General features: G+C 43.6%; 1 protein-coding gene across 14 annotated transcripts in view; it reads left to right on the plus strand.

Moving 5' to 3' along the window:
• Positions 1-27,899, plus strand: part of CELF4 (CUGBP Elav-like family member 4) — a gene marked incomplete at both ends in the record, with an annotated part of 674,262 nt that overhangs the window by 602,142 nt on the left and 44,221 nt on the right. For 9 of the 14 annotated variants that reach the window (XM_082784118.1, XM_082784126.1, XM_082784119.1 and 6 more), the window contains 2 exons: positions 14,557-14,700; positions 24,441-24,588. In XM_082784118.1, the coding sequence (XP_082640244.1) occupies positions 14,557-14,700; positions 24,441-24,588 (292 nt within the window). The remainder of the gene's footprint in view (positions 1-14,556; positions 14,701-24,440; positions 24,589-27,899) is intronic. The other 5 variants (XM_082784129.1, XM_082784122.1, XM_082784125.1 and 2 more) reach the window with 1 other exon arrangement.

Below are 27,899 nucleotides of genomic sequence, written 5' to 3' on the forward strand. Positions count from 1 at the left end.
CTAAAATATCTTCATTCTACCTATTTCAACACTCTTTATATAAGAAAAAATATTCCTCTCTTTACCACCTCATAGCAAGTTTTGGTTCATCCTGCTGAAGCCAACTGAACTTAAGATGTGCAAAATAATGAAGAATTTGCCCGTTTCATCAGTCAGATTTTTATGGGACCATTTTTCTTGTTGATTTATTTGACTCAAATACCTGTTTTATAAATGTTCTTGAATAACCACATCTCTGTTTATCTGAGAAAACTTTGTACTTTCACCCTCACTAGATACATCCTAAATTCAAACGTCCATGACTTGACAACTTTCCATGAATTGGCTGAATCTCAGCGGTACTCCATATAAAAACCGTTAGTCCACAGAAAATGCAAGGAGAAAATTATGAGCTTAGTCTTCATTTTGAGCCAAATTACGTGGCAGTGCCTCGTATCTCCCTTGAGCTATGAGCAGTCACACAGGCAGTTACCATGGCTCAGCAGACTAGTGAGGACCTGTCAAGAGACTTGCCACTTGATCAAGACATTGAGCACACACTGCTTTTCCCAGAGGGCCTCAAAATACTTCGGACACTTTGAAAGAAATGGGCCAAATTCTGCAAATGAGCTCTGTCCCAATTCTCCTTTTCATGGTGCTTCAGGGTGCACTGCATCTTTCAGGGCTTGGATGTTCACAGAGAAATGCAGCCACCTCGTGGTGAGATGACGATGTAGCCCTCGTCCTTGGAAAGGAGGGGTGCGTTGCTGCCATCTTCCTTCAGCTCCCCCTCCCAATTCTTTCACCATTAGGACTGGCCTCGTTTGTCCAGCTGCGATGCCAACTCAAAGTTGTTCCTGTGGTTCAGCCAATTTAAATGTCTCTTGCCTTGTCCTCGTGTACTACCAACGGGGCATCCATCATCATTCTTGTCAGGTCTCGAGCCATTCGTTCGTGCGGCAGACTCCTGTTTCTCCACAGCTGTCAGGATTATTGCTCTGCTGTGACTTCCTGTTCACACAACATATGTTGCCTAATAGTTTCAAAAGGCAACTTTCTTTTATGAAAGTTTTTTTTTATTAACCTTTCCTTGGACAGGTGCCTGACTGCCATCCGTCACAAGCCCACTTCTCCATGCGAGGCTCTTTTTTCTCCAAAGGGCTCACCAAGCATGTCTACAACTTTCAAATTTTCACACAAAGCAATTGCATTGAGAAATAACTTTCCTAAAATGCCTTACTCCTGAGCAAGCCCGAAGTTCCTTCTGTATTTTAGAGCACCAGCCAAGAGTACTTTCTGGAGGCCTTTTAGAATTGTCTGTCAGCTTTAGGATAGAGTTTACTTAACCTTCATGTCCTCCTTTGTGAGAGATCATCATTTTCATGTACTTTTGCACATAATTTTTTAACAATGATTTCCCCATTTTACCTTTAGGTCTCTTTGCTTGATTCTCTTTACTTCTTCATCCAAGCCTTGTCCCTAGCAGCCTTATCTACCAACATGAATTCAGCTACTATTTCTATAGTGACAGCTTGCAGATCTGACTTCTCTACTGCAGGACTGACTCCTGTCCAAACTAAAATCTTGGCCTGTCTTTCCAGCATCTCCTAGTGGATGGATGTCTAGCTGTCAGATCAAGCTCACTATGCATAAAGTGGAGCTCTTAAACTTTTCCTCCCAAACCCTGAATCCTCTCTCCTCCGCCTCCATTCTCAATTACTGTGGACAACATTATCATCCTACCTGTCAGTCATGCTCCTACCTAAGCATCATCTTCAGCTTGGTTTTCTCTTTTTCTCCATGTCTTCACATCCGGGCGACAGCCAAATGTTGAGGAGTCATTCTGCACAACACATCTAAGATATGGCCTTGTCCGTCCACCCACGGAGAATAAACTCTCCTCCGTGCTTCATCACTCATACCAAAATTGCAGCAGCCTTTATGCTACCCATAAAGTACACAAGGTTAAATATTATACTACTGTTACATCTCTTTGACTATCTCATCCACCTCAGAATGGCACCTCAGAATTTCTTGTTCTTGTGAATTAATTCCTGAAATTCCTGAAAGGGGTAAAACTACTGTTACCTACATTTTTTGCATAGAAGCAGATAATGTAAGGAGGAATTAAGAATGTAATTCATTTTATTTAGCTTTAACAGCCTGAAAATTTGTAATCTATTACAACTGTTTTCCCACAAAGGACTGAGAGAGAAAGAGAGAGAGAGATTTCTAAAGATTTGTGCATTCTTCCCCTTACTTATCTGTGCTAGGATGAGATAAATCACCTTCTGGGTATGTCTGTCCCTTTAATAAATTATAATGGAAATTCCTTTCATTAATTATAAGGAAGATCTCTGCAATGGCATTAGACTGAATAACTGAGGTGGGACTTGTCTCACCTAACTGAAGACATCTAAAAGTTTAGGAACTGAGATCATGTTGTCTAAGTGCTTGTCATCTAAGTTTCTATTACAATCAATAGGGAGAAATAGATACCTCTGGAGGTATTATATTATACAGAAATAGATCTTGAAACCTGTCAAACCAAAACCCAAATAGAAGTGTGCTTTTCAGTTAATTCTAGGTGTTGGATTCCCATGGTCTGTTGGATACAAAATAGTGGTTAGTCACCTGAAGTGCAACTTAGAATGAAAAAGGACCCTTACTGCTTAAAAACAAAAGCAAAACCACTTGCTTCCTGCAGATGTCTTGGAGTCTACAATTGCCTTTGCTCCCTGGTGACACACCATTGCCACCTGAAGTCCTTCTGCTCCACTTGCCACTGCCGCGGTAATCTTACTGGAGATAAAGTTCTTCAGTAACTTTATCCGAAATGAGCCATCTACAAATCAGATGTCGATGCTCTTAATTTGGCCTCACTTCAGAGCATGAGTCCTCCCAAATACTTCAGACATCTACCTTAAAATCACCTGACTCAGCTTTGGAGGTATTCGCCTCCCCAATGAGTGTGCCAAGAGCAAGCAGCTTAGACTGTACACCTAACTTCATGCCTGATACAAGGGGAGCTGAATCCCATTCTGGGTGTTTGCTGCCCAACTAAAGCAATTTGGAATTCAGGAAGCAGGCATCCCCTCATCAGAGTCCTCTGATACCTGATCCATTGACTGTATTTTGAACTTGCCTAACACTCCAACTGTCAACACTATGTTCTTTCTATATCTCTTTTCCTTCATTAGTTTTTTAAAACTGTTAAGACATACAGAATGCTATAAGGTGGCTTCCCTCATTACACAGACCAAGTAATCTTTTGTTTAGTTATAGAAGTTTCTGCACCAAGTTGGTCAAACTGCAGCATTTCTTCTGCATCCAGGAAATATCATCCCAGGTCTATCTATGCCTGGCTGAAAATCTTCCATGAAAATTACTTTTCATATGGAATCTTCGGTTTTGTGAAAAGAAAGGAAAATGTGAGACTTGGATACAAGCACTGAACAGATGTCTGCTTTACAGAGAGAGATTCAAATTAAGTTGAACTTCAAAAAAAATTTGCAACCCCAAACTTTGCTAACTTGGGGACTTCCGTTTCCACATCTTCTGTGCAACTCCAATCTGCACTAATAGAAAAAATGATTTCAGATGTCTTCTCAGTAGCCACCTGTATCAAATTGGTGATTTGATAGAGTTGGACTCGATGATGCCTGTGGGTCCCTTCCAACTCAGGATATTGTATGACTCTATGAAATCATGCAATTTTTACTCTGTGTTGTTAGGCTACAGACAAATTGGATCTCTAATTACTATATTTAATATTTTTTTAATTACTCTACAAATAGGAAGGACACAACACCAAGAACAATGTTGACTTTCACCCTCTGCCCACCATATTCCTTGGAAGTTCACCCAGGGCACTGAGATTCTCAACCAAGCATGATTAATAGTCAGATGAAGGGATTCTCTTCTTGCCCTGTACAATGTTCAGTCTACCCTCTGATACTGTAAGAGACTGTGAAATGAAAAGGTAAAAAAATAAAATAAAATAAAAATGTAGCTTAATGAATTACAAAGTGAGAGTGACTTAAATATGAGATTATCCAAAATTGCCCCAAGAAACAAGTGTCATTGTCATTATGTGCAGTGGGCCTCTTTCTGACTCATAGGAAATGGGGCACCATTTGCCATCCTGGGTTTGGATGCTCAGGTCTCCAATCAAAGAAACCAACCCTGGCTCATATTTATGACCGCTATTATTATTGCTCTGCGTTCCTACAGTGCAGTTAAGGCTTTGCAAAGCATTGTGAAGTTAACTTCAGACACAGCCCCATTACGGAAGCTGGCCGAGCAGCTGTTCTCACCCCCTGTCAACACAGCAGAGGAATATTTAGGTGAATTAGGGAGGGAAGAGAAAGCTATGAGAGTCTGCAGAAGGAGTACTGAGCAGGTGGAGGAAAGAAGGGAAATAGGCCTTCGTGGGCATGATGAAGTTGTAGCTCAGGCGTCTCACTTGCAGAGCGGCGGGGAAGCAGCTTTTATTATGCGTGCACGCTGGCACCAAAGTGCTGAGTCGGCAGAAACTCCCTGGGAGGAGCAGCGTGGCGGCTCCGGTGAGTGGGGGGCCACAATGCCGTAGATCAGCTGAGGTATTTTTAACAATTATTTTTATATAAACAGCTCTGAACTTGAGGAGCTCCATGTAAATGGGAAGCAGTGGGGCTTGTAATTAGATTTGTGTACACTTTCATAAATTGCTGGGAAACATCAAAGCCGTGATAGAAGGCTGTGGTGCACTTTATTTCCTTCTTCTGTTCTTCTGTTAATTGAATGGTTGATGTGTGGATAGGAAGTGTTGGCTTCGCGGAGTACTATTTACAGACCCGCTGACAGCTGCACTGTGAAAATTAACAGGAACAGAGCAGCCTCTGTCACAGCTCTTCCCATGAGGGACTTGCTTCAAATTGGATCATTTCTTTCATAGGAGAAACTTTCCTCATCTCTCCTCCTTTCTTCACAAACACACGCACATCCAGCTGCACAATCCAATTCTCCCTCTGGGCTCATGGCAGCCTTTAGTGCTTGGAAGAAGGGTTTGTCATTTCCATGAAGTTGGGAGAGTTCAACTCCTTCACAACTTGTAGCATGTTACACTTCCAACAAAACGTATCTTCAGGAAATCAACCAAATTAGTCACATAAGCAAAAGTGGGAGCAGGGCGTGTGAAGCCACAGCTTCATGTTTGCATGTCTCACCTCAACAAGAGCAAACTCTTCACCCTCGTAGAGACTCTTATTTGGCTTCTTCTGCGTAACAACTCTGTGGTGATTTTTACCACTGGCTACTATTAGAAATGTGGCTATCATCAGCCCTGCATGGAATTGCTCTGTACTGAGTACCATGCATACCTCTTACAGAATAGTTTCTATGTCCAGTAACTTATCAACCAAGGCCAGGGCTGACATGACTGAATTACATCAAAGTGATGGTCAAACTATAAAACTTCAGTGTCATCACTAATATTCTCATCTACACTTCTCTTAGAGTTAATGTCCCTCACAACTCAGAGGGACATCTGTTGGTCTCAAGTAACTGATGGCTTAGAATAGACAAGAAAAATGGCTGCAAGTAGGTCATATGAATACTCCCTTAAGGGCCCAGACACTAGATGGAAATTAAGAGGAAAAAATTAAAAAAAAAAAAAAAAAAAAAAAAGGAACAGTGTCTGAGAATGAGCAAGTCTTACAATTAGTAGATTTAGTCAGTTTCTAGTCAAAGTCACAGCAATTCTTGTTCCTGATCCAGCAGAGAAGTAATTTACTAGTGGATTCTTAGGTAACTGCATTTTAATACTTATTTAAGTCTGGAAAATGTAGAATTAAGAAGGCCAAACTTAAAGACATCAGTCCACCACCTCACTTCCCAGGAGTGTCTTCAAAATATCTAGGTAAGAAGCAGAACTTCAGACAAATCCATAATACAAATAGATAACAACTAGATAGACCATGATTCAGAGTATTAATTAACCAACAAAATTTAGTCTCACCTGGATGCCAGCAGGGCTTCCAGTCCTCAGTTAATAAAAACTACCTTGTGCCAGTCAGCACATGGATGGAGTTGCTGAACCCCTCAGGCTGGCAGGTTAAATAGAAAACTTGGAAAGTCATTAGCTATGTTTTACATGAATACAGAAAGATGAGGTGGAGGGGATTTTCAAAGGTAACTGGTGAAAGTTAATGATTTTGGCATGTAAGTGCCCTCCATGTCTCCCAGCTGAATTTGCCCTAAATTTACTTGCCTGAGGTCACTGAGGTGGAGTGGGCTATCATCACAAGTCTATCTCCTCAAATGTAGAAGGTTGAGGCTTCATTTTACACTGTGATGCTGGAGGACCTAATGGAAAAGAGTGGAGATGACAACTCAGACTTGTTTTTTTCTATTCTCTGTTGATCTTCTGCTCTGTAAAAAAGCATATATGCCAAGTAATGGCTTTCTGTAACACACAGACTGGCTTAATTAACTCGGGAATGGACACAACACATCCATTCCTTCTATTAAAAAATAACATCACATTAGGAGTCCATTCATAGTTCAACAGCAGTAGGCCTGGCCCTCCTTCCAGCAATGAATTATTTTTATGAATACACTACCTAAACACCATTTATAAAGTCATGTGTTGGCCATTGGTATGAAAGAAGCAACAAGCCACCTAATACCGGGATGTTAATTTGCAGTCATTTATTCTATCTAAATCCTGTGATTCCTTATAGCTGAGGCTTGTTTTCCTCTGGGCAGCAGGTTAGGACCAGAGGGGGACTTGGGTTCATGGACTGTCCCACCCCACAGCTGCCACTAAGACAGCTGATTTCACATCCTTTGGGCCAGCAGTGTCCCAGTATTAACATAATTCCCCTTAATAATTTCTATATAAAATAAAATCATAGGACCATGTTCCCTGCCTCCCCCCTTGTTCCATAAATGAACTAATAAATCACATGTTTCAGGGTCCCAGAATAGAAATCCAGGCAGCCCGGCTGCCTGACAGGGGGTATGAATCATACTGGCGCCGAAGACGGCCTTTGGGGGCCGGAGCACTCATCAGAGCTGCTTTTCTTCTCCAGTCACATCGCCGTAGCTGCACAGGCATCTGGCAGGACAGTGAAGAGACCTGTGGGATGTGACGGGCTTTGCTGGCCATTCTCCCGGCCTCCTCACTACACCTCTTCCCTCCACAGCACAGGATTCAGGGCCTCCAAATGGGATAAGAGGCGTAGCTGCTGGTGAGCCACGCAGCCTCGCCCTAGGCAGAAGGAGCTAATTGGCACTGTAACACCTCTTTGCAGGTCCAAGGGGGGTTAGGAACTTAAATCAGCAGTCATGGATGTGGCTGGGGAAAAGCCGGCACAGGACTGTGCCACAGCCCTGTGTTGCCCAAGTGAGGCCCCATGAGACTTACCACATTTAACCCCTGTCTCATCTGGATGAGATTAGGAGCTGGGAGGGGACTAAAATAATATGCAAGCACTGACTTTTTTAGGAGATCAGAGCAATTTACATGACATAAAACACTCCCTGTCCAGCAAAGGAGTTCCCAGCTTTCTGGAGAGTGCTCTAGCAGCCAGCACTGCTGTCCTGTAATAAGGATATGTTCTTCCTGCCACAGAGAAGAGTGAAGGTGTCAGCATTAGCTCCTTACCACTCTTCTTGCTTTGAGGGGGGTTTCTTTCTTCTTCCATCTCCCCTTCTTTCTTTTGCTCCAAACCTCATTTAAATCACTGGAACCATCTCTTTTATTTTAGCAGCCTCTGGATCAAGTTTAAATTTCTCTGGATGCTTCTCCTTGTTCCTCTTTAATCTGCTCCTACCTGGCCCTGCTCAGACATGTGATCTGCATTGGTATTGGTGATCTGTATGGAAGGTAGAGAGACCTTAGCATTGGGCAGATTACTATCCTGTTCCAAAATAGAGAACTGTGATTCAGTAGTTATTTACCCAAATGGGTTATGCAAAGATCAAAATAAATATTTAAAGGGCAAAAATATGTTTAGATCAAAACAATAACTTTCGAATAAGATCCTCAATCAAAATCTACAGAAATTTACAATTGTAAATCATCTTATCAAACACCCATATCTTTGCCTCAGATGTTCCCTGGCAAGTGAAATCAGGTAGGGAAATACGCTTGACTTGCCATCCTAAAGGTCTTTGTGGTACCCACAGGAAACAGTGGCTGCCAAGTCTTACGCAGCAGCAAGGAGACATTGCAATCTTGGTGAAGCAGGATGCAGTGCACGTAGGTCTTTCAGCACAAACAGATTTCTTGTTCTTTCAAAGCCACCAAACTGGAGCTTTACACTAGTTCATCTCATAGTTTCAGTTCACCATGTTTCACCATACTAAAGCATGCAAGTACCTCCCTGCAAACATATGTGTGTCAATTAATGACCCTGTAGTTGTACAGTGCTTTGGGGTCTTCAATTTAAACATGCCTCAAATGCAAATTCTTTTTGCTATCCCTGTCATGCAACACGCTTTACACTGCAACAGTCCAAAGTGGTACAGCCTGACAGTGATCTGGGGTGCCCTGTTGAGTGCAGCATATTTGCAGCTCAGTGCCACTGCAGTATTCTTCTGCATCACATGCACACTTGAAATGTATCTGGTTGTGGTGCTACTGTGCTGTGACAACAGGCAGTTCACTTTATGGCAGTGGAATTATTCTACTTCTGTTGTTTTCATCCTTTTCTATTTAGATTGAAGGAGAGGTACTGTCTCTTTTAAGTTGTGATCATTCAGACACTAGCTTTAATGGGGTTCTACACTGCAGCTACCAAATAGTTTTTCAATAGTAATAATAATTTATAAAAAAAAAAAAAACAAAAAACTATGGCATGACAGTATTTGTCATTGCTAGAATATTTCCATGGAAAGTACATTTTTAATAAATATAGAACTAAAACTACATTATCTTCCAAACCATGTTACTCTTAATGGGAAAGAGAAACCTACATTTATTTTTTTTTAATTCTGTTTTGTAGGTTTTCTTCAAATAGACAAAAAAGAATTATTTATTGCTTTCATATTTCTAAATAGCAGGAAAGAATTTCCAGCCTACTGGTGTAACAACACTTACCATTTCATGATGCATTAAGGAAGGACATAGACTGAGCTGAAAAATGCAGACCTGCTTGAGGAACTCAGCTTTGAAGTTTAGGTTGTTTGGATACCTGACTTTGATCTGAGGGACATACTAATACCTGGGTTATATATCGAGTTCTTTTTAATTAGAATTGGGTACAGTGTCACTAGAAGTCAATGATTCTGTTGCCCTGTGGAAAGCAATAACTTTAGCTCAGAGAGACACCTGCTAAGTAGTGTATGGGCAAGTAAAACCTAAATCAAGCTTCCACTCCAAATAAATTACAACTCTGGAGACCTGTGAAGGGAAGTACCTGCAGCAACTCTCTCTGCTTAGACATTGCATGAAGAATCCCCTCTACCGAGGGAGCAGCATTATCAAAGGGTCTGTCACTCCAGCCCTGGATGAATGCCTCCTTTCTCCACTCTGTCTCTGTCACCCTTGTCTCAAGTGTGTCTAAACCAGCTCTCAGGACCGTACAGTTGGAATCGCTCCTAGTGACTGCTGTTCTACTCATCTTTCAGATGAGACATGAAATTGAAGCCCTGAGTACAGAAAAACATAGCATATCTCACAAGAGGGGAGGGATGTTAGTCCTGGTCTTCTGGCCATCTTCCAGCATCTCTACCTAGCTAAAATTCCCTCTGCTCTACAGTTTTAATTGGACAGTAGTTTCTTTCTCACTTGTCTAAAATCCCAGGTTTGGGTTCAAGCCCCCTTGCTGGCTTATTCAGCAGCACTTTTTTTAAAGAAGAGATACATGAAATCAATCCTCCCCGTCCCTCCATTCTAGTTTTGCTTTCAAATTTAGGAGACATCATACCAAATACCCTGATCTGATAGAACCCAAAACAAAGAAGCAAAAAATTCCCCCTTTGGTTTTCAAGGCCTTTTAGGGATCCTTTTGTGAAAATAGGGAAGAGTGCTAAAGCAAAGAATGAGTCAAGGGGAGAGTGCTAAGGCAAAATGTCCAGCATGAGCAACCCCATTCACATGGCGACACTTAAGAAGGTAGTCTGATTGCCCAAATGGGAAGTATCCAGCAGTATCTATTCATTTAAGCATCTTAGCTGGTATGCATGGATGACATTTTAGAAGCTACTTAGTGGGATCTGCACATTCAGTTCTCTTGTACTCAAGAGCTTTAGTCACTAGAGCTTTAATGTACAAACCATTTTAAAATATTTTTGGTCCAACATTTTAGTGGCTCCACTTGAGCTAACCATGAGATAAAAGTCCACCTGTATGAGACAGACATCCCTGCAGTAAAGTACTTAAGTATATGCTTACATCCAATGAGACATTAGTTAAGCTTAAAGTGAAACATGATCTTAATGGCTGTAGTGAATTGGGCCCAAATTCATCAGTTTTGCAAGAAAAATATTTCTAACCATTTCTAAAGGTAGGTAACATACTGAGTCAGAGAAGACTTAGAGGGCTGCCAAAGAAAGAAAAATCAAGAATATATTCTGCAAGGAAACATCTTCACAAAACTTTGCCTATGAATATCGTTCTAGGGAGAGGCAGATTTCCCTGATGTTGTGCAGTATTATTTAGTCTGTTCAAAATATTAAACTTAATTTGTGCATACCCTCCATTTGGAAGGGCATAACTAATGGGAACCAGTCCCAACATCCAGGCAAAAGATTTGTTTTCCTTTGCCTTTAAATGAAATATCAATGGATGGATATTTTATTTTTAGTTGAATATGAAATTTCACAAGCGACCTGTCAAGCTCCTGTTTTCAAGAATGACTTTATTTCACACGTCAAGACAGGCTGGGAAATTAGTTTTTCCCACAGAGGACTCTGATTAGGGATTACAAAGTGAGTGTGGTGCAGGGTGATTTTTCCTCCATCTTTTTCCTCGCCCCGCCAGCCTAGAGAACATCTGACTCTGCTGACTAAGGGGAGCAATTCATTACCACGCACGGGAGGGGGACAGGAAGCAAGATAGTCATATTAAGTAGACTTGCTGGCCCAAGAGAGAATGGGGAAAGCATAATAATACTTAGCCCTTATATTATTCTTTTCATCAGTAGATATCAAAGCACTTGAAAAAGGAGGTTGATTTGATGGGAGAGGAGATAAATGCCAATTCCAAGTAGCCTATTGCAGAGGCACCAGCAGGAAGGCTCACTTTCATAATAGTCTCTTTTGACTGTGGATCTGCAAGGCAGAGAAATAAACAGGTCTTTTCCTTGGTAAAATGCAGAATTAACACAGATCTCAAAGTATATTTCAAACACTATTGATTTACCTACTGTAGCTCTCTTGGGGGTTGGGGAAATGTAATGTCCAGTCCAACAACCAGAGAGAGCAAGGGTGAGGCTTATGTATTACTAATAAATGACCAAGCAGACAGGACCTATTGCCTTTGTCAGCAGACAACGGTTGATTTACACCATGGTTTAACTGCTCACAGAAGCAATAAATAGCCCAGATGAAGTGCTCTGTAGTTTTTACCCCATTGAAAATTGGCCCATTCTGTGGTATTTCTAATGTTATCTAGTGGATTATGGGGAGTCACTGGAGTAGAAAGTAATCTTGTGGCTGCTTTAGATGAATGCTGTTTGGCTCCTTTGCTAAAAATCCTGCACTGGGTGGCCTGGTAGAGTTCACTGCCTGATTCAGAGTTCAGGCTGTGTGTAAGAGCTGCACATGAGGAACCACATATAGAAAGCATTGATCCCAAAGTCAATGTTCATATTCAAGAGCAGAGCAGCATCTCTGTTGGCTACTTATCTTTAACTGCTTGCATGTACATCTCATTGCAGCGTGCTCTGGAAAAAAAAAAAAAAAAAAAAAAAAAAAAAAAGCTGCCTTTTCTATTCCTTCTTTGTAGTCTGTGTTCTAACTTGATTCTTTTTGCCAATGGCCTTTCTGCCCTGTGTATATGATAGTGGTGTTCAAAGAGGCCCGAAGTCCTGCTGTGACAGGCAACCCAGAAAAACATCTCATAAGAGGCAGTCTTGGATTCCATTGGGTCAAACGGCTGCTGTGCAGTCACTGTGACTCACATCAGGAGGGAAGAACACTCCAGGGGCAAGAACTTCATATGGAGCTTACCCACATTTTCATGATGTCATTTACAATAAAGGCTTGGTTTTCAAAAATGTGAGGGATCAGCAATTTCCTGAGGCAGGTCTCCAGCCCTAAGACTTCCAGGGCAAACAGAGATAGAAAGAAAAGGCAAAGGAAGAAGACACCAACTTATTTACACTTCTCCGTCCTGCTATCTAGAACAGGTCACATCTTTAAAACCCATTTACAGAGATGAATACTCATTCAGATTATTCAGTCTGAAAATCCTCCATACTGTATTGTGCCCACCATGCTGCAGCCTCTGCTCTGCAAACCACAACAACAGCTCTGAACAGCCCAATCTGCTGTGGACCACTGCCTCCTTCCAATACAGCTACAAATAGCTTTAAATGATTAGATTCAGGTTACCAAACAGTCTCTTGGATCAGGGTTAATTAAATGAGTGTTGAAATCTAATTAAGGACTGGTCCAGGTGATAATTAGCAGGAAATGTATGCATTAAAATATTCATTTGTCGATGAGCTGCAATTAAGAGTGTGATTTGGGGAAGGATCAATAACTACATCGTGTGATTTAAAAAAAAAAAAAAAAATGAAAAGTTGCCCAGTCTTGAGCAGAAATGCAGGGGAATCTTGGCTGATTTTTTTTTCTCCACTCCCCCTTCACTCCTGTGTTCTGTTTTGCTCTCTTAATAACTTCTGAAGACTGCTCTCCACCCTTGAATAGAGCATTCATCTCTCCCTGCCTTTGTTTTCCTGAAGCACTTCTTTCAACCCCTTGTTCTTCACCACATTGTTCAAGTGGGTTATAGATTTATTAGAGAAAGAGTAACAGGTCAAAAAGAAAGATTCTTTGCCAATGAAAATCACTTTCTCCCAGAGCAGGCTGCTAATCCAGGGGAACATTGCTCATTGTGTGGCCTTAGATTGTTTTCTGTTTTAGCGAGTTAATTCCTCAACTCCTTATTCATAACTGAGGATCTGGAGAGGCTATTGAATATGCAAAGCCTGGACTTATATATATGTATGTCCGTGGTTGTTGTTTACTACACTATTCCCAATTTGTCACGGAGCAACTCTTCTTTCCCTGAGACTGTTTTTTTCTGGTCGTGAGTACATAGGTGTGTAGGTAAGCAAATTAACTACACTCCCCTTGTGCAATCCCATGTAATCCCACCTCTGAAGGAAAACAGAGGGCCCCACAACAGCCTAGCTCCTCTGGCACGGAATTGGTGCTCCCCTATTGCCGTCTCCCCGCTGACTGTATTTCCATCAGTGAATACCAGTGTGTCAAAAGGGAAGCGTACCATGGGAACGCGATGATTTCAGCTGCTTTTTGTCAGTCTCCTGACAGCTCACCTGCCCTTCTCCCCAGGCGCGGTGGCAGCCCAGCTCCTGAGGCAACTGTCTGCCTGCTGTCGGGGCTGCATCCCCATCCCCCTGGGGATACCGCACTGTAGGGAATCAAGCAACCCATGCAGTGAGGAAGGCCTTGGAGCCAGCCAAAACAATCTCAATGCATGCCTTCCTAAGCAGGTCTATTTCTTCCCATCTCCTCCTCCTATCAGAAATCTAAGAATTGTTGTCACTGACCTTTCATCTCATTTTGGGAAGGAGAGAGAGTCCTTTCATTCCCCAGACCTCTACATTTTTCAGACTCCTGCAGCCAGCTCTCATGATCATCGGTAGTTCTGCAGCAGTGTTGACTGCAAACAGAACCCAAACATTGTATAACTTGCCCAGAAAAATGTAGCATTACATTTGGTGTCTTTTGTGGTAGCCTCTCTTTTCCCTACTGTTCAGGGATGGAGAACTCAGGTCCTATTTTTGCTCCCCTGATTTAACAGTGCTGACTAGATGCTGCTTGGTGAGGGGACTTTTGCCCTACCCAGCATACTGAATCCTGCCTCCAAGGCTAGGCAGGGCTTTCTCACTGGACATAGGGGTTACAAGACACCACAGTGTGGAAGAGTGATCCATCTTAGTGGTCTGGCATGCACAGAGCTAACACGTTCCATCAAAGTCCGCCAATTCACAAATCCCACAACATAACTCCAGCAAAAACTTCTACATTTTGCTGCACTGAGTCCAGATCCTCACCCTCTGCTGAGAGCAAACAGGCCAGAAGGTTTTCTACAGTTTGAAAGAGTAAGGCAAAAATTTTTGCAGAGAGAATATTTATGACAGCCTAGAAGTTTGAATTTTGGAGGAAACTAGGAACTGGGCTGCCGGCCACAGTTGTTCACCCCCCAGAGAGTCCTTTCCTTCCTGATGCCCTTAGCCTCTTGCAAAGGTCCAATACAAAAGGCCAGAAAGTTGTGTGGGAAAAATCAGCACCAGCGGGATCCCACACTGCCTAGTCCGTGTATGCTGTATGGATTGCATGAGCTGATGTGCACCTGGCTAATTCCCTTGCGTGTCTCCTTTTTTTCCTGTCCTGCAGGGAGCCTCTTCAAGCCTGGTGGTGAAGTTTGCAGATACGGACAAGGAGCGTACAATGAGGCGCATGCAGCAAATGGCGGGACAAATGGGAATGTTCAACCCCATGGCCATCCAGTTTGGAGCCTATGGAGCCTATGCACAGGCAGTAAGTATAAACATTGGCTCTTTGCATGTTCACAGGGACAGGGATAGCACGTAGAGAACACAAAAACACACGTGAGCAGAGAAACAAGTACAACAGCAAAATAGGAGCCAGTAATTTCTTCATTAGTTGAATGATGGGAGCTAACTGAGCTGTGTCATCATAAAATGGAAAAGCAGATATATACACACACACAGTTCTGATTCCCCAAAGCAATATTGTTTAAGCACACTGGGAAAACGCGTCAGCTATTCAAAGCAGTGTTGTGATGTTTAACTTTTGGTATCCGTCTTACACACCTAACCTGGACACTGGGCCTCTGGGACAACTCACGACTGGACAGGGATCTGGGCTTCTGACATAGCCCCAGTATGGATGCTTCCACCATAATGCTTCTACCATACATACCTTTCCTTAGGCTAAAAATAGGGAGGAAAAAAGGGAAATGAGAAGAGGGAGGGCATCTGTGCCCTCATGTAGCAGGGGAATAAACAAGAGGGATACCCATGGGCAGCTGGGGACAAACATCTGCAGAGGTTTTCAAGCAAAAATGTGGCTGCAGCATTATGCTACAGGCATCAGTCAGGCAGCTGAAGAGGTGATAAAGATAGCACTGTCCTGATGCTCTGGACATCTCTTCTTAACTGCACTCTTCTTAGCTATATTCATTTTTAATCTAGACTAATTCCTATAATTGCCATGATAAAAGAGTCAGCCCAGAGTTATACTGATACAAAAGAAGATGAGGTCTGCATCCTTACACCATAAAAGTTCCCTCCATCTATTTCTCACTAGACAATATAGAACATTCTGAGGATAGGTGCTTGAGTGAGGATTTATCTCTGAAGAAGGAGTGGAAGCAATTCCTGGGGCTGCTCCCACTCCCCTTGAAACCAATGAATATTTTTCCTATCAACTTCTGTGAAAACAGAATTGGACCTGCTTTTTTTTTTTTTTTTTTTCCTGGTAAATATGCTAATAAGGGGGAAAGAATAAGTTTTAGATCTTGACCCATTGGATATGACAAGCTGGTGACACCAATTACCCTGGGGACTTCAGAGCTGTCTAAATGATGGGATCACATTTCCGTGTGGCGCCTGTACACCCAGAGCCTGCTCAGATGCTGTCTCTCAATCAGCATCCCTATCTGTGTCTCTCCCTATCTGCGTCTCTCCCTATCTGCTTCATCTCGCAGGCTCACACAAAAGGAAAGGAAGGGAGCGCCAAGGCTGTGTGACGTTCCCTCGGTCCCGATTAATCCACCCCGGACTGCCGGCTCTTAGATATCAGGGTGATTGGCACCTCGTAAATGCCAGCGGGAGATGGAGAGATCGATAGCGTGAGAGGGAATGGGGGGGCAGTTTTATTCAGCCCGAACTGAAGTTTAAGCACTAAGGCAAGTCAAGAGGAGGGAAGGTGAAACGGTGAAAATGCAAGAGCAGGACAGCAGTGACAGCTGTTGCCAATGCCACCAGCAACTTGTGTGACCTTGGGTGAGTCATTTGACCCCCTGGTCTCGTTTTCCCACCTACAAATGAAGATGATGGCCAGATTTATTTATGTTCCAGTCTCCCTCAGGGACATGGCTCTCTCTCATGCCATCTCTCCACGGGTTTTCACACATGGACCTGGTGGTAATGCAAGTTTAAGAACTGCCTCAGTGCTTAATAGTGAGGTCAGCACTAGCATGAGACACTGATTTGTACTCATAGCATGTCTTCCTGGCTATCCCACTGCAGTCCAGCCCTGACTGACATTGCCAGATGAGTTCCCAAGCAGTCCTACAAGAGCTGGTTATCCAGCAGCTTCTAGTGGCTCGCCCCATGGGGCTGGTTGTGGTGTCCCTAGGCAGTGGGTGCCTGCTGAATCCCCCAGAGAGGCACCCTCACCCCATCCACTTCACCAGGACCGAATTAGCTCCTACCCAGAGGTTTCCATGCATCAAGGTGGCCAGTTCAGCAGAAACCCACATGGTGCTCTTGTTTGAGAGATGAGTGGGCAGCCCTGGATTTACAAATCAAGCAGCGCCACTGGGGAGAGGTGGCAAGGGTCTCAGTCCATCAGTATTTGACTGACAGTCGTTAGCGTGCTTACCAAGAGTGCTCTGGGCCCAAGCTCCTCTTTAAGTTGCTTCCATAGCAGCTCAGCAAATGGCCGTGTCATGGTTCACTCCCTGCTGCTGCTCCCTGCCAAGCCACTCGACCTCAGCTTAAGCAACCTTAACCTTGATAGCAGCGACGGCCCCGTGTCGGCCGAGCAACTAGTCCTCAGGTTCAGCAGCCATATGGCCTCAGCTCCAGAGGCAACGAAATCAGCAAGCAAAGGGGATTCTCCTCTGCATGAGGTTTTTGCCTCCCCCCTTATGTGCCACCTGCAAGAAAACAGGACAAAGCTTGGCACAAACTCTGTGTGCTGTTTCAGGGTTGCAGAAAGTCATATCAGACCCACCTCACCTCTTCTGTATGCAGCTCAAGGCAAGTCAGCTTTCATGGTTCCCTAAAGCTCCCAGAGTCCCTTTACTAATTTGTTTCAGTTTGTTTGGGTTGTTTCTTTTTCTTTTTTTTTTTTTTTTTCTTTCCCCAGCAATATCTTCCCAGATTCATTTAGCTGCTTCTTTTTTATTATTTTTTTTTATGAGGCAATTAATTATTTTAGTTTATGCATGTATGGGCACCAGCCCTTTTTGTTGTCAGGTTCCTGTGGATCCACATCAGTTGGGCATCAATTTCTGCAGTCTCAGATAAAGCCAGCTTGAGGTACAGGTCTGAACTCAGCCTGTAGAGGAGGCTGATGCTAAGCAGCACCACCTTTGATCTGCTACCAGCTGAGAACGAACCTGCAGGCACATACTGCAGCACAATGTACCCTCTTAGATCCTGGTAAGCAGGATGGGGTGGCCAAGCCTGAAAACATGAGCAGTAAAAGTCAAACCAGACTATGAATGGTGGTAGTACAGTCCTGAACCAAATAAGCTGCAGTGGAAGAAATTCCTCCAGCTCTTCTTTCTATGTAGGAAGTGGCAAGTGCTTAGCGACTGTCTCAGGTCACTACTGCCCCACAATGAAGGACAGGAAACATGCAGAGACCAAAAAGGGTTGGGAAGATGGGAAAATGCAGAAGAGCTGAGCAAGAACAAAGGAAGGAGCCTTGGAAAGTGACAGATACTGTATAAATTATTTAATTTTTAAATTATTTAAAATAAGATCAAAGTCATAAATCAAGTTTGCATAAAAAATAGGGTGGGAGTGTTAGCCACAGTCTCCTGGCCAAATTCCAGTCGTGGCACTGATTGTATTCTGCAGCAGCGGACAGGCATAGATTTACTGAGTGAAAACGGACAGATGGGGACAGAGGCAGCACAGACAATGGTAACATTTGCTCTCTGGCCTAGAGCAAGTCCTTTCCCCTCAGTAAATCCCAGCTCCCCTCACTCCAAAAAAGTGCAAATGGCTTTGGCTCCTGAACTGCAGACGGTAACTGCAACGCGTCTGGGTACATCCAGCACTGCATAGATCTGTCATAATCAGAAGTGGTCACCTTGGGATTTTGGGGTGGTAGTGACTATGGTGCTGACCATGAAACCTAGCTGCCCACCTCTGCCTCCCTGATCCATCTCCTGGGGAGCTGAAAGGCTATTTCTGCTAAAGGATTTGAGGTACTGATGAATAGAAGAATCACTTTTTCCAGCGTTTATGCAATTCATACTGTAAATTTATTTTCGAAAGATATATATTTTCTAATCTAGCCCTACAAAATTAGGGAAAATTTGCTTTATATAGATAGACTGTCTTCACCATATAATTATTTTATTTAAATGAGCAATATGGGACAGTATACTTGGTAAATACTAACAGTTATGCATGCCAGTTTTTCTGATCTGTTCCAGAAGAGGAAGCTGTTTTGAAGTCATGGTATTTTGTAGTAGGGCAAATACCATATTTCTGACTGTCATTTCCCTGGTATTTCAGAAAAATTGAGTAGCAGGGAGTGAACCATGACTTAGCCATTTGCACATTTGGGCTCCATATGTATATTTCTTTTTTTATTCACAGTTTTCAGGAATTTAGAAACCCAAACTATCGTGTAACAGTTTTCAGAAAGTCACTAAGACACATGAATCCATACATAACACATTTGTTAATTTTTTGTTCTTAAAACAATTTAAATAATCAGAAAATAAATTTGTTTTTAAGAATAATTTTAAAAAAGGAAGGACCCTTCTGAATATTTTTCAGAATTTCTTAAGTTTGTTTGAAGGCTTGGAAGATGTTTTTATTTCCCAAGGGCCAGTTAGGTAAAACAGTCATGAATTTGTCAATTCCGTGATTTACCAAATACGAGGCTTCTTACTGCTTGATTGATCACTTTACTTACCTCTTTCTACCACAGGGATACCATGAGGATTAATTAGCTAAGTGTTTGTATAGATCGCTAGGGGTGAGAAGCGTAGGATGCTGTTATTACTTTTATTATTATTACTGAATGAAGAATATGAATAGTCAAACAAAACATCAGGTGATTCAGATATGAGGATAGAGAATAACTCTGCAAAAAATGAGAAGGTCATCAGATCATTCAGAGTAAGCCTTCTCCAAGGGCAATGATCACACTATTTCAAAAAGGGTGCATCAGAAATAATCCTTCTCTCTCCTCTTCCTCTTCCTCAATTTCACATGTTTTTCTTCTGGAGACTGGGAAATGTTGACTGTAGCATCCTTGTCCTGTTTCTAGCAGAAGTTTATGGCCTTGAGTAAGTCGCTTCATCTCTCCATGCATCTGTTCCTCCTCCCATAGGAAAAGGATAATATTTCCTTTCCTGGAGTGCAGTTGCACAGCCCTGCTGTCTGACAGCCACCCAGTGCCAGAGGTGGCTGTCTCATTCCCAACAACACCTCTGGCCATGGGTCCCCACCCTGATCCTCTAGGCTGGCAGTGACCAAGCAGGCACCCACTTCTGGGAGGAGGACTGGCAGCAAGCACCAAGCAAGCTCTTGTTTTGGCACAGCTGTGCTGCAAAACACTACCCTTTGCTGTGCTTCATCTAAATCTCCCGTGGTAGGACATGATGGATAACCCTGTGGAGGTACCTGTGCATCCACTGATGACGTAGCTGTCTGAAGTTCAGCCACCTCAACATGAGGTAGCAGAATATGTGTGAGGTGAATCCTCCCTTTTTTCACTGTTGACCAGCGATCATGTACTACCTCTTCCCATGCTTTAGATGGCCTCACCAGTGCCTGTCCAGATGCCCCATTGGTTCTGAAGCCCTGGGAAGGGGACTTCAGGCTCATAACTCTATAAATGCTGTCCACATGCATGGACCGGTTTGATAACATCTCCTGGTCTCCTCAGAAGATAAATATTTGAGCAATAATAATGACCAGGCTGGAGGAAAGTGGGAACAAATCCATAAAATATGATGGGAAAAAGCTCTAAATGCTGAGGCAAAGATCATGCCAAGGAAGTGAGAGAAGCAGAAGGAAATACGTCCTTCCAAACGAGGAAGGGAAAAGCTCCCCTCTGTCCCCTTGGAACAGCCTGAGATAATAAGGCTGCTGCCTTTCTGATTAGTGCTCTGTGGCCCCAGCCCAGGCAGGGAAAATCTGCATTTCAAATGGCATATTTTAAAGTACACAATACCCAGGGGCCCTGCTGCTATTGATTTGCCTCTGGTGGGGTCACTGCCTCACTTTCTACAGCTTTATTAACTGGGATCATACACTGGGCCTCTTTCAAAGTGAAAGGAGAGTGGATGGGACATTTGTCTTCGGGGGGAGCTGGGGAAGGAGCAGGGTGACTTTTATTTTAGCTCACTTGGGAATGCCCTGGTGGTTTTATAAGAAAGACCAGTGACCCTTAAGGACTTGCCCTCTTTTTGTAAATCTCCCTGGAGCCACGTGGGGGGAAGGAGGTAGGCCTGTGCCGTCAGCTTCTTTCAAGGTGACCAAGCTCTTGTCCTCCCACCCCTGCAATGCCGCTGCACTCAGCAGTGCTGTGACCATCAGCCATGCTCTGACCATCATTTGCTACGCTGGGAAACTCTCCCTCCTCTTCCCCCTTAGCCCTTACTCTTGAGCACCTCTGACCTAATAGGAAGGGCTACATCTTCAAGGCATGAATGGGAAACATGACAGCAAAAGGGTGCTGACATGTTGCAAAGGGGTGTGATGTCTGGGTGAGGATGAGACATGGTTGGAGTCCCCTGTCTAGCCAATGAAGCAAAGTCGATTAGCTGGGCTGTGTTCAACTACGGGATGCTATACTGCTTCCAGCTCTGGAGGAGATCCAAGTTTACCCCATGGGGTGGCTCTGAAGACTGTAGTGAGCTGTATGTCATCTGGGTCATGCGGTACAGACCCCCAGTTCCACATTTTACTGTGCCAGGGGGGCTTCCAGCTCTCTAGGGCAGCCCAGGTGTCCCCAGAGCACTGAGCATTACAGAAATGGGGTGACCACTCCCTACAGGATGTCTGCTAGAGCAGAAGCAACTGAACCAAATCACAGTTTAGGTCCTTTACTACTTTATTTTTACTGCATTGGCTTTTTAACCCTAAGCTGTATTTAACCTCTTTGATCCCAAGCTCCTAACTCAGACTCTGTGGAAGTATGGCCAGTTTTTTTTCTGAATGTTTTTTTTTAAAACACGCCAGGCTTTAGGCTGTAGTCCCTGCACCTCCAACTGTCATGAGCAGGTTAAGAATGTCTTCCTCCTCTCGTGATGAGAGAAAATATCTTCTTCTTCTTTCTGAAGATCTATGACAGAAATACATGCATAACATTATACTGCAAAAGGTGGTACACATGTAGCCATGTATTGTCTCCCAACACACATATTCCAGTGCAAACTTACAAGCCCTCTGAACAGACAAGAAGCCACACAGTTTGCAAACCGGGAGAAGTATCTGCCATTGTGGAGCTAACTCTGAACAGTTCAGAAACATCTATAAGCAGGAAAGGAAGTTGCATAAGCCATAAATAATGTCACAAGTGATTGCTTAGCTCTGCTGAGTGCAAAATGGAGATTGTCTTTGGAGTAGCACAATCATTTCTGCTACCATTGGCAACACAGTGTCTTGTAGACAGAGCCCTGTGTCTCTTACAGCAAAGGTGAAACAAACAAACAAAAAAAGGATTAACACTTTTCTTTTAAATAGTTGGGAACCGACATCCAAAAATATCCACTGAGGGCCAAGTAAGGAGTGGGAATGATTTTACCTGACTGTGTCAGTATGTGCAGCTGAACTGATCACCAGGGGTTTCACATGCAGTCAGTAGGAAGAAACAAAGCTGCAATTCATCTGCCCAGAGGCAATTGGGTACAGAAGGGAGAGATGAATCTTGGCCTAGACTCTTCTGCCTGTTACCACATCAACCATAATAGGTGACTAACTCAGAGGTACCCCATCTGTATTTAGTTCACAGAATCTGACAAAGGGAAATGTCAAAATCAAAGTCCACTGTCTGCCCTAGAAGTCCCAAAGAAAGTCCCTGGTACAAATTCCAGGCTATTATCTGCCAGTCAGACTGATGATGGCATACACATGACCAGCTGCAGCTCACTCCATGTTCTGGGGTGTGTTCATTTGTGCAGCTCTGATCAGGTGTGGAGGAACACAGAGAAAAGTCAGCAAAGGCCAGACTGGGACTGATCCCAGCCCTTGCAACTGCATCCGTCTCAGAGAGTTGCTACTTGGATCAGCAATGCTAAATAGATCCTATAGACACAGATCTTGGCCATCATTTCTCCAACCGGCCAGTTACATCCTCAGCTGTCCCCAGGTGAAAATACCTGGCACAGAAAATGAGATATGGGTCAGTACACCTAGTGCTGGAGTCAGTCCAGTGTTAAAGATAGATGGATTCCCCTTTCCTCATTCACTTCATTGGCATACTTAATAAAATCACCTGTTCAGTGCCTCATCTTGAGAATAAACTCAAATGGTGCCTACAAATGTATGACACAAATGTACCCCTTAAAGGGGAATCGGCATTGTGCTATAATAGAAAAGATTGTCTAATCACTCCATCAGTAATTACAAAGAACAGGATATCACTAATTAAAATGTGAAAGTGTCTTATGCAGGGTACAATAAAAAAGGGTAATTAACAATCAAAGGGGAAGCCACCACCTTGGCACCAATCTGTATGAGGCTACAAAAAATAATAGTACTCAACTCTAGTACTGCACTCTTCATCTGTAGATCTGAAGTCACCCCTGCATGGGGAGACAGATATCCTGTGTCTCAGTTTATACCTGGAGAAGCCAAGGCAAGTTTGCACAATTTCTCTATGGTTATACAGTGGATCAGTGGCAGAGCATCCTTTAATTTTGTCTCTTCACAGATGGTGACAAGGAAATTTTCAGTATTTGAGTGAGAATGGTGATTTCAAGGATATGTTTCAGTGTGTATATGTAAGAACAGTCAATTTAGCCAATATTTCAATGTTAAACAGCAAGGAGCAGATTTTGTCGTGACTTTGTCAGATTTTCTCACAATTTTGTCATGACTTTTTTGTCGTGACTTTTGAAGTCTGTTTAATGCCGAGAAGCGTATCCTGTGTGCTTAAACAACAGCATCTGAGGGTGATTTCTTGATGGGAGAGAAAGTGAAATCACAGAGAGCAGCAAAACTCATCCCGGAGACAGCAAATACATGAGTCACTTCCAAAATCTTTATAAAAAAATAGTTTCCTTCTCTGTTATTGTCATCAAGTCATATGTTACCAAAGGCTGGGGAATGAATAGAGTGAGTTTTCAGTCTCTGCTCATCCTCTTTCCCTACCCTTTCTCTAAGCATCCACTGTCAGTCAGTACTGGGGGTTGGACACTGTCTCACAGGACCTCAGATATTACTTATCTGGCTCTTTGTACAGCTCCAGAGAAGTGAGACAAGAGGCAGCTTCATCTAAGCTGTCTTCTTCACACCAGTAGCATTTTACTGGCCCACTGCAACCATACTGTACACATGAACTGCATTGTTCATGAGTTAGGCTCAGAGTAAAAAATAATGATAGCAAGGTCTGGTTTTAAGATAGGAAGCATTTCCAGCATACTTATCCATTTGCTTCCAAATGCTATCCACTTCTCTTCCAAAATTCTTACTGCAAAATGCCTGAAAATATAGCCCAGGTTCCTTGTTTCTGCCTTCTGTAGGTGCTTTAGAAGAGGTAGTATTTTGATGACATTCTAGAAAAAATAAAACTTAAGGAAATCCCAGCAACATGATAAAGAGTGATTTTTCTCACCACCAGATGAAAATGGGTCAAGTTATCCCCAGAGAACTAGCTAAGCTTGCTGCTCTGGAGAGGGGACCCTCACTCCTCACTGCTCCACATACACCGGTCTCCCCTCAGCAGTCACCACTGCTTTCCCAGAGCTTTGATACAAGCAACATAAGCCATGAAACCTCTCTGCTCAGGGGCATATAAAGTGTTTTCTCTGCCTTTCTCATCAAGGAAGGGTCTGGCAGTCAGAGTGCTGAGTCCAGCTTAGAGGAGACCTCCACACTGGAGAACACACTGGGGATGTGGGGGCATAAAGACCCCAAGCTGCAATAATACACTTTGCCCCTTGTAGTGAGAAAGAATGCTAAGGTTGTGGGGTACCAGAGGCATGGTGAGCTGACATCTCAAACCAGAGGAATCCCTCACACCCTGGTGTGTGGCCTCCGTCCTGGTGCTGGTGCCCCAGGCTGCTCTGCTGGTGACCGCGTGATATTTTTTCCCTGCTCTCTTTGTTCCAGCTGATGCAGCAGCAGGCCGCGATCATGGCTTCGGTGGCGCAGGGCGGCTACCTGAACCCCATGGCAGCCTTCGCCGCGGCCCAGATGCAGCAGATGGCGGCTCTGAACATGAATGGCCTGGCGGCCGCCCCCATGACTCCAACCTCAGGTAAGGGGCCAAGAGGGGTGGAAAGGGCAAAGAGCAGGAAAATCCAGACATGTGGCAGAGGAGACCTGGAAGGATGTGCTAGGTGTCAGCTTCTTTCCCAGGAGAAATTTCTAAATTTCTAAAATGGTGGTCTTGCCGATGAAGGCCACCAGAAGGAAGGAACAGAGGTGACCAGATCCTTTTTGAAGGAGAGAGCCTTTGCTGGTACCAGGGCCAGCTGGAGGTCTGTGTCTCTTATCATCAATGGCACAACATCACAAAACACCCCCCAGTGATCTGTACTGGTTTATTGGTGGTATGTATGGACACATGAAGGGTCAGTGCTAGTGCAAGCACAGCCAGGGATGTCCAACAACAAACAAAATAAGGTTTGTGGTGGGATGTTACATTGTTAATGAGCTGAGCTGTGTCTTTGGGACATGTAAGCCTTGTGCTGGTGTGAAATAGGACTGGAGGTGCTCAGGGAAGACCTTTGGTGCTGCCTGGAATGCAAGCATTTGGTGAGAAGGTTTCTTGCTCCTGGAGCAGAGACAGGTAGTCAGTGATGGGGAGCCAGGGTCTGGCTAAAGTGTGACAGGTCACAAGAAGCCTGTGCTAGGAGGTGGGTTATGTTATTCAGAGGAAGAGAATTAAGCTGGGGTGGAAACAGGACTGGATTTCTGAGGGCTTGAAGCACAAAGAAATCCTTTGGGCAGGAACAGGTTGAGGACAGGACAGGACAGGTAGTCATGCAGTGGCAGGTAGCCTAAGAGCAGGGGACTAGGGTGGCAGCTAGGGAAGCAGGGCCGAACCGTGAAATAAGTGAGAATTTGGAAAGGTTTGAAGTATACTGCTGAGTCTGGTAGGGGAGCAGAAGATACAAAGATGTAACTGCAGAAAAGGACCATTTTTAAGGGACAGTTTGGGATAGACGTGTCCCAGGGGTGATGCCAGTTGTTCCTGTGAGAGGTCCTGGAGGTGCGACTGAGCTCAGTGACATGGCATTGCAGTGAGCAATGTGCTGTAGCACTGAGCTAGCCTGGAGGGGAGCAGCTTGACAAGGGTTTGGGGTGAGATGTGGCAGGAGTGAGCTAGGCCTGAGCCAGCCATGGTGCAGTGAGTGGTAGGAAGGCAAGGTGTGGGAATCCTGCAGAGCAGAGCTGTAAGAGAGCAGCTTCACTGCTGAACATGGAGAAATCTGCACCAGCACTGGAGCAGGAAAGGGCCAACTGACAGAGCAGCCAGGAAAGATACCTCATGGCAGAGAAACGCTGGATGGCAGGGAGATAAGGTACTGTGGCAGAGCAGGCTTGGAGGCTGTTGAATCCAGTTCTAATGAATCCAGTTCTGCTAATTTCTGTCTGCCAGAGAAAACCTCCCCATTAGCACACAGCTTAGCTTCTTTGCAATCTGTAGCTGGGAACAATGTCAGCAGCTACTGGGTCAGATTGTATTAGAATATGAGGGTGTGGAGGGGAAAGGAGAGAAAGAGAGATAGATCTCATTCCACATGAACTTATGGAGAACCAAGAAAAAGTGCTTGACTTGAAAATCTTACACCATACATTTTGAAATATATGTTTACACAACGATAAATGTATAAACAAAGAGTCAATGAAGCTACTGCGAATCCAAATAGAAAAGTGGCTTAATTATATGTGCACCCTTTAAACCCGCTGCTGGAAAGATTATCATATTTGCATTAGCTAGATTTGTTTTGTGTTGGTGGGAGCAGAGAGAATGTCAAACAAAGAATGCCTGGAATTCAAATGCTCTCAGGGCCTGGAAAGCTGAATCCAGGCTGTGGCTCATGATGGCCTCACCACAAAAGAGCACAAACCCTTTTGAGTATAAATGTCTTCAGAATTAGCAGTCCTGTGACACAGGTGTGTAAATACCAGTACAACAGCCAAATCCTGTGTCTGCCATGATATCCAGGACACGGAAAATATCCTAGCTCTTCTTCTAAGTTCTGCTCCTCTTCTGAGGTGCCCACTGCCTTCTGGGAACTGTTAAACTCTTATTGTCAGAATACAGGAGGAAAGAAAGCTCTTGTCTTTTACATGCTTTCCAGAGCACCCATGACTGGTCATTACTGAAAATAAGATGCTGGTTTAGATGGTCCCTTGATCTCTTTCACGGTGGGAGATTCTGCACTTTCCTTATGACATATTCTCAGTTGTGGAGCCCATGCATTTTGGCATTATTGCAGATTTACCTTGAGTGTGTAGCTTACTTCATGTAAAACCTCTGTAATGGGTTGTGGAAATGTCCAATGGCAATTATTTCTTGGGTGAAATGTTTAGACTTTGAAATGACTCCTTGTATTGCTGCCACACTCACAAAGCTTGTGATAAGATGCATAGAAAATGTTTCACATACGTCTGAGCAAGCAAGCCTACAACACTAGCAGCAATTTCTGAGTAGCCAGGAGATATCTGAAGCCTAAAGTGAATTCTCCTGCTGGCTTTTGTTAGCATTCAGAAAGCCAAATGGAAAATGATCATCCTGCTTCATAGCAGGATTTCCAGTCATTGAAGTATATCTTTGTTCTGACTTGGAATGAAAATGAAACATTTCAAAGTTCTGTGAAAAACAGGCGTTAGAAAAAATGTTTGGAACATTGAGGGGAAAAAAAAAAAAAATATGTGTTTTGATCTTTCCTAAGCAAAAAGAAAAACTGTGCTAGAAAAAAGACTTTGTTAACACAGAATTCCTAAAGGCATTGGAGGTACTGGCTGGGCACCATGCCTCTGTGCTGGTATCCTCAGGCCCCTCGGGTTCTCACCTCCCTTTCAGACCAGAACCTGCTTCTGCAGCATTCCTAATCCAGCCCCCAGGACAGTGGGTTTCTAAGGTCAAGGCCTTAAGTTCATTGATGTTCATGAGTTCCCATGGGACCTGGGAACTTCGAGAGTCTTGGATCCAGGCAGATCTAACAGACTAGAGACAGGGTGCGTTTCACGTGGCTTTAACCATAGAAAAATGAGACATCCAGTTTGAACTAGTCATCTGGATTGCCTGCAGTCAATGCAGAGCAGTAGGCAGTCCCAGTGGGTAATTCAGACCATAATAACTTTATCCTATTTGCCTGCATTTTGATGATTCCCTAAAAGAATCAGGTTTATTTTGCACAATAGTCCACAACTGCTAGGAAATTAATTTGGTGTCACTGAAAGCTTGGTGCATATTTTGCTTTTCTCCCGTAATTGTTATAATCTGAGGGAAAAGTGGGTCTTCCTGGTTGCTTATGCCTCACTGTTTCCTGCAAAGATAGGACTAGAAATGAAAGTTCATGGAGGCTTCCTTTCTTCCCTTCTCCTTTCCTGCCC

The sequence above is a fragment of the Aythya marila genome (genome assembly GCF_965140915.1).
Source record: "Aythya marila genome assembly, chromosome: Z".
NCBI lineage: Eukaryota > Metazoa > Chordata > Aves > Anseriformes > Anatidae > Aythya > Aythya marila.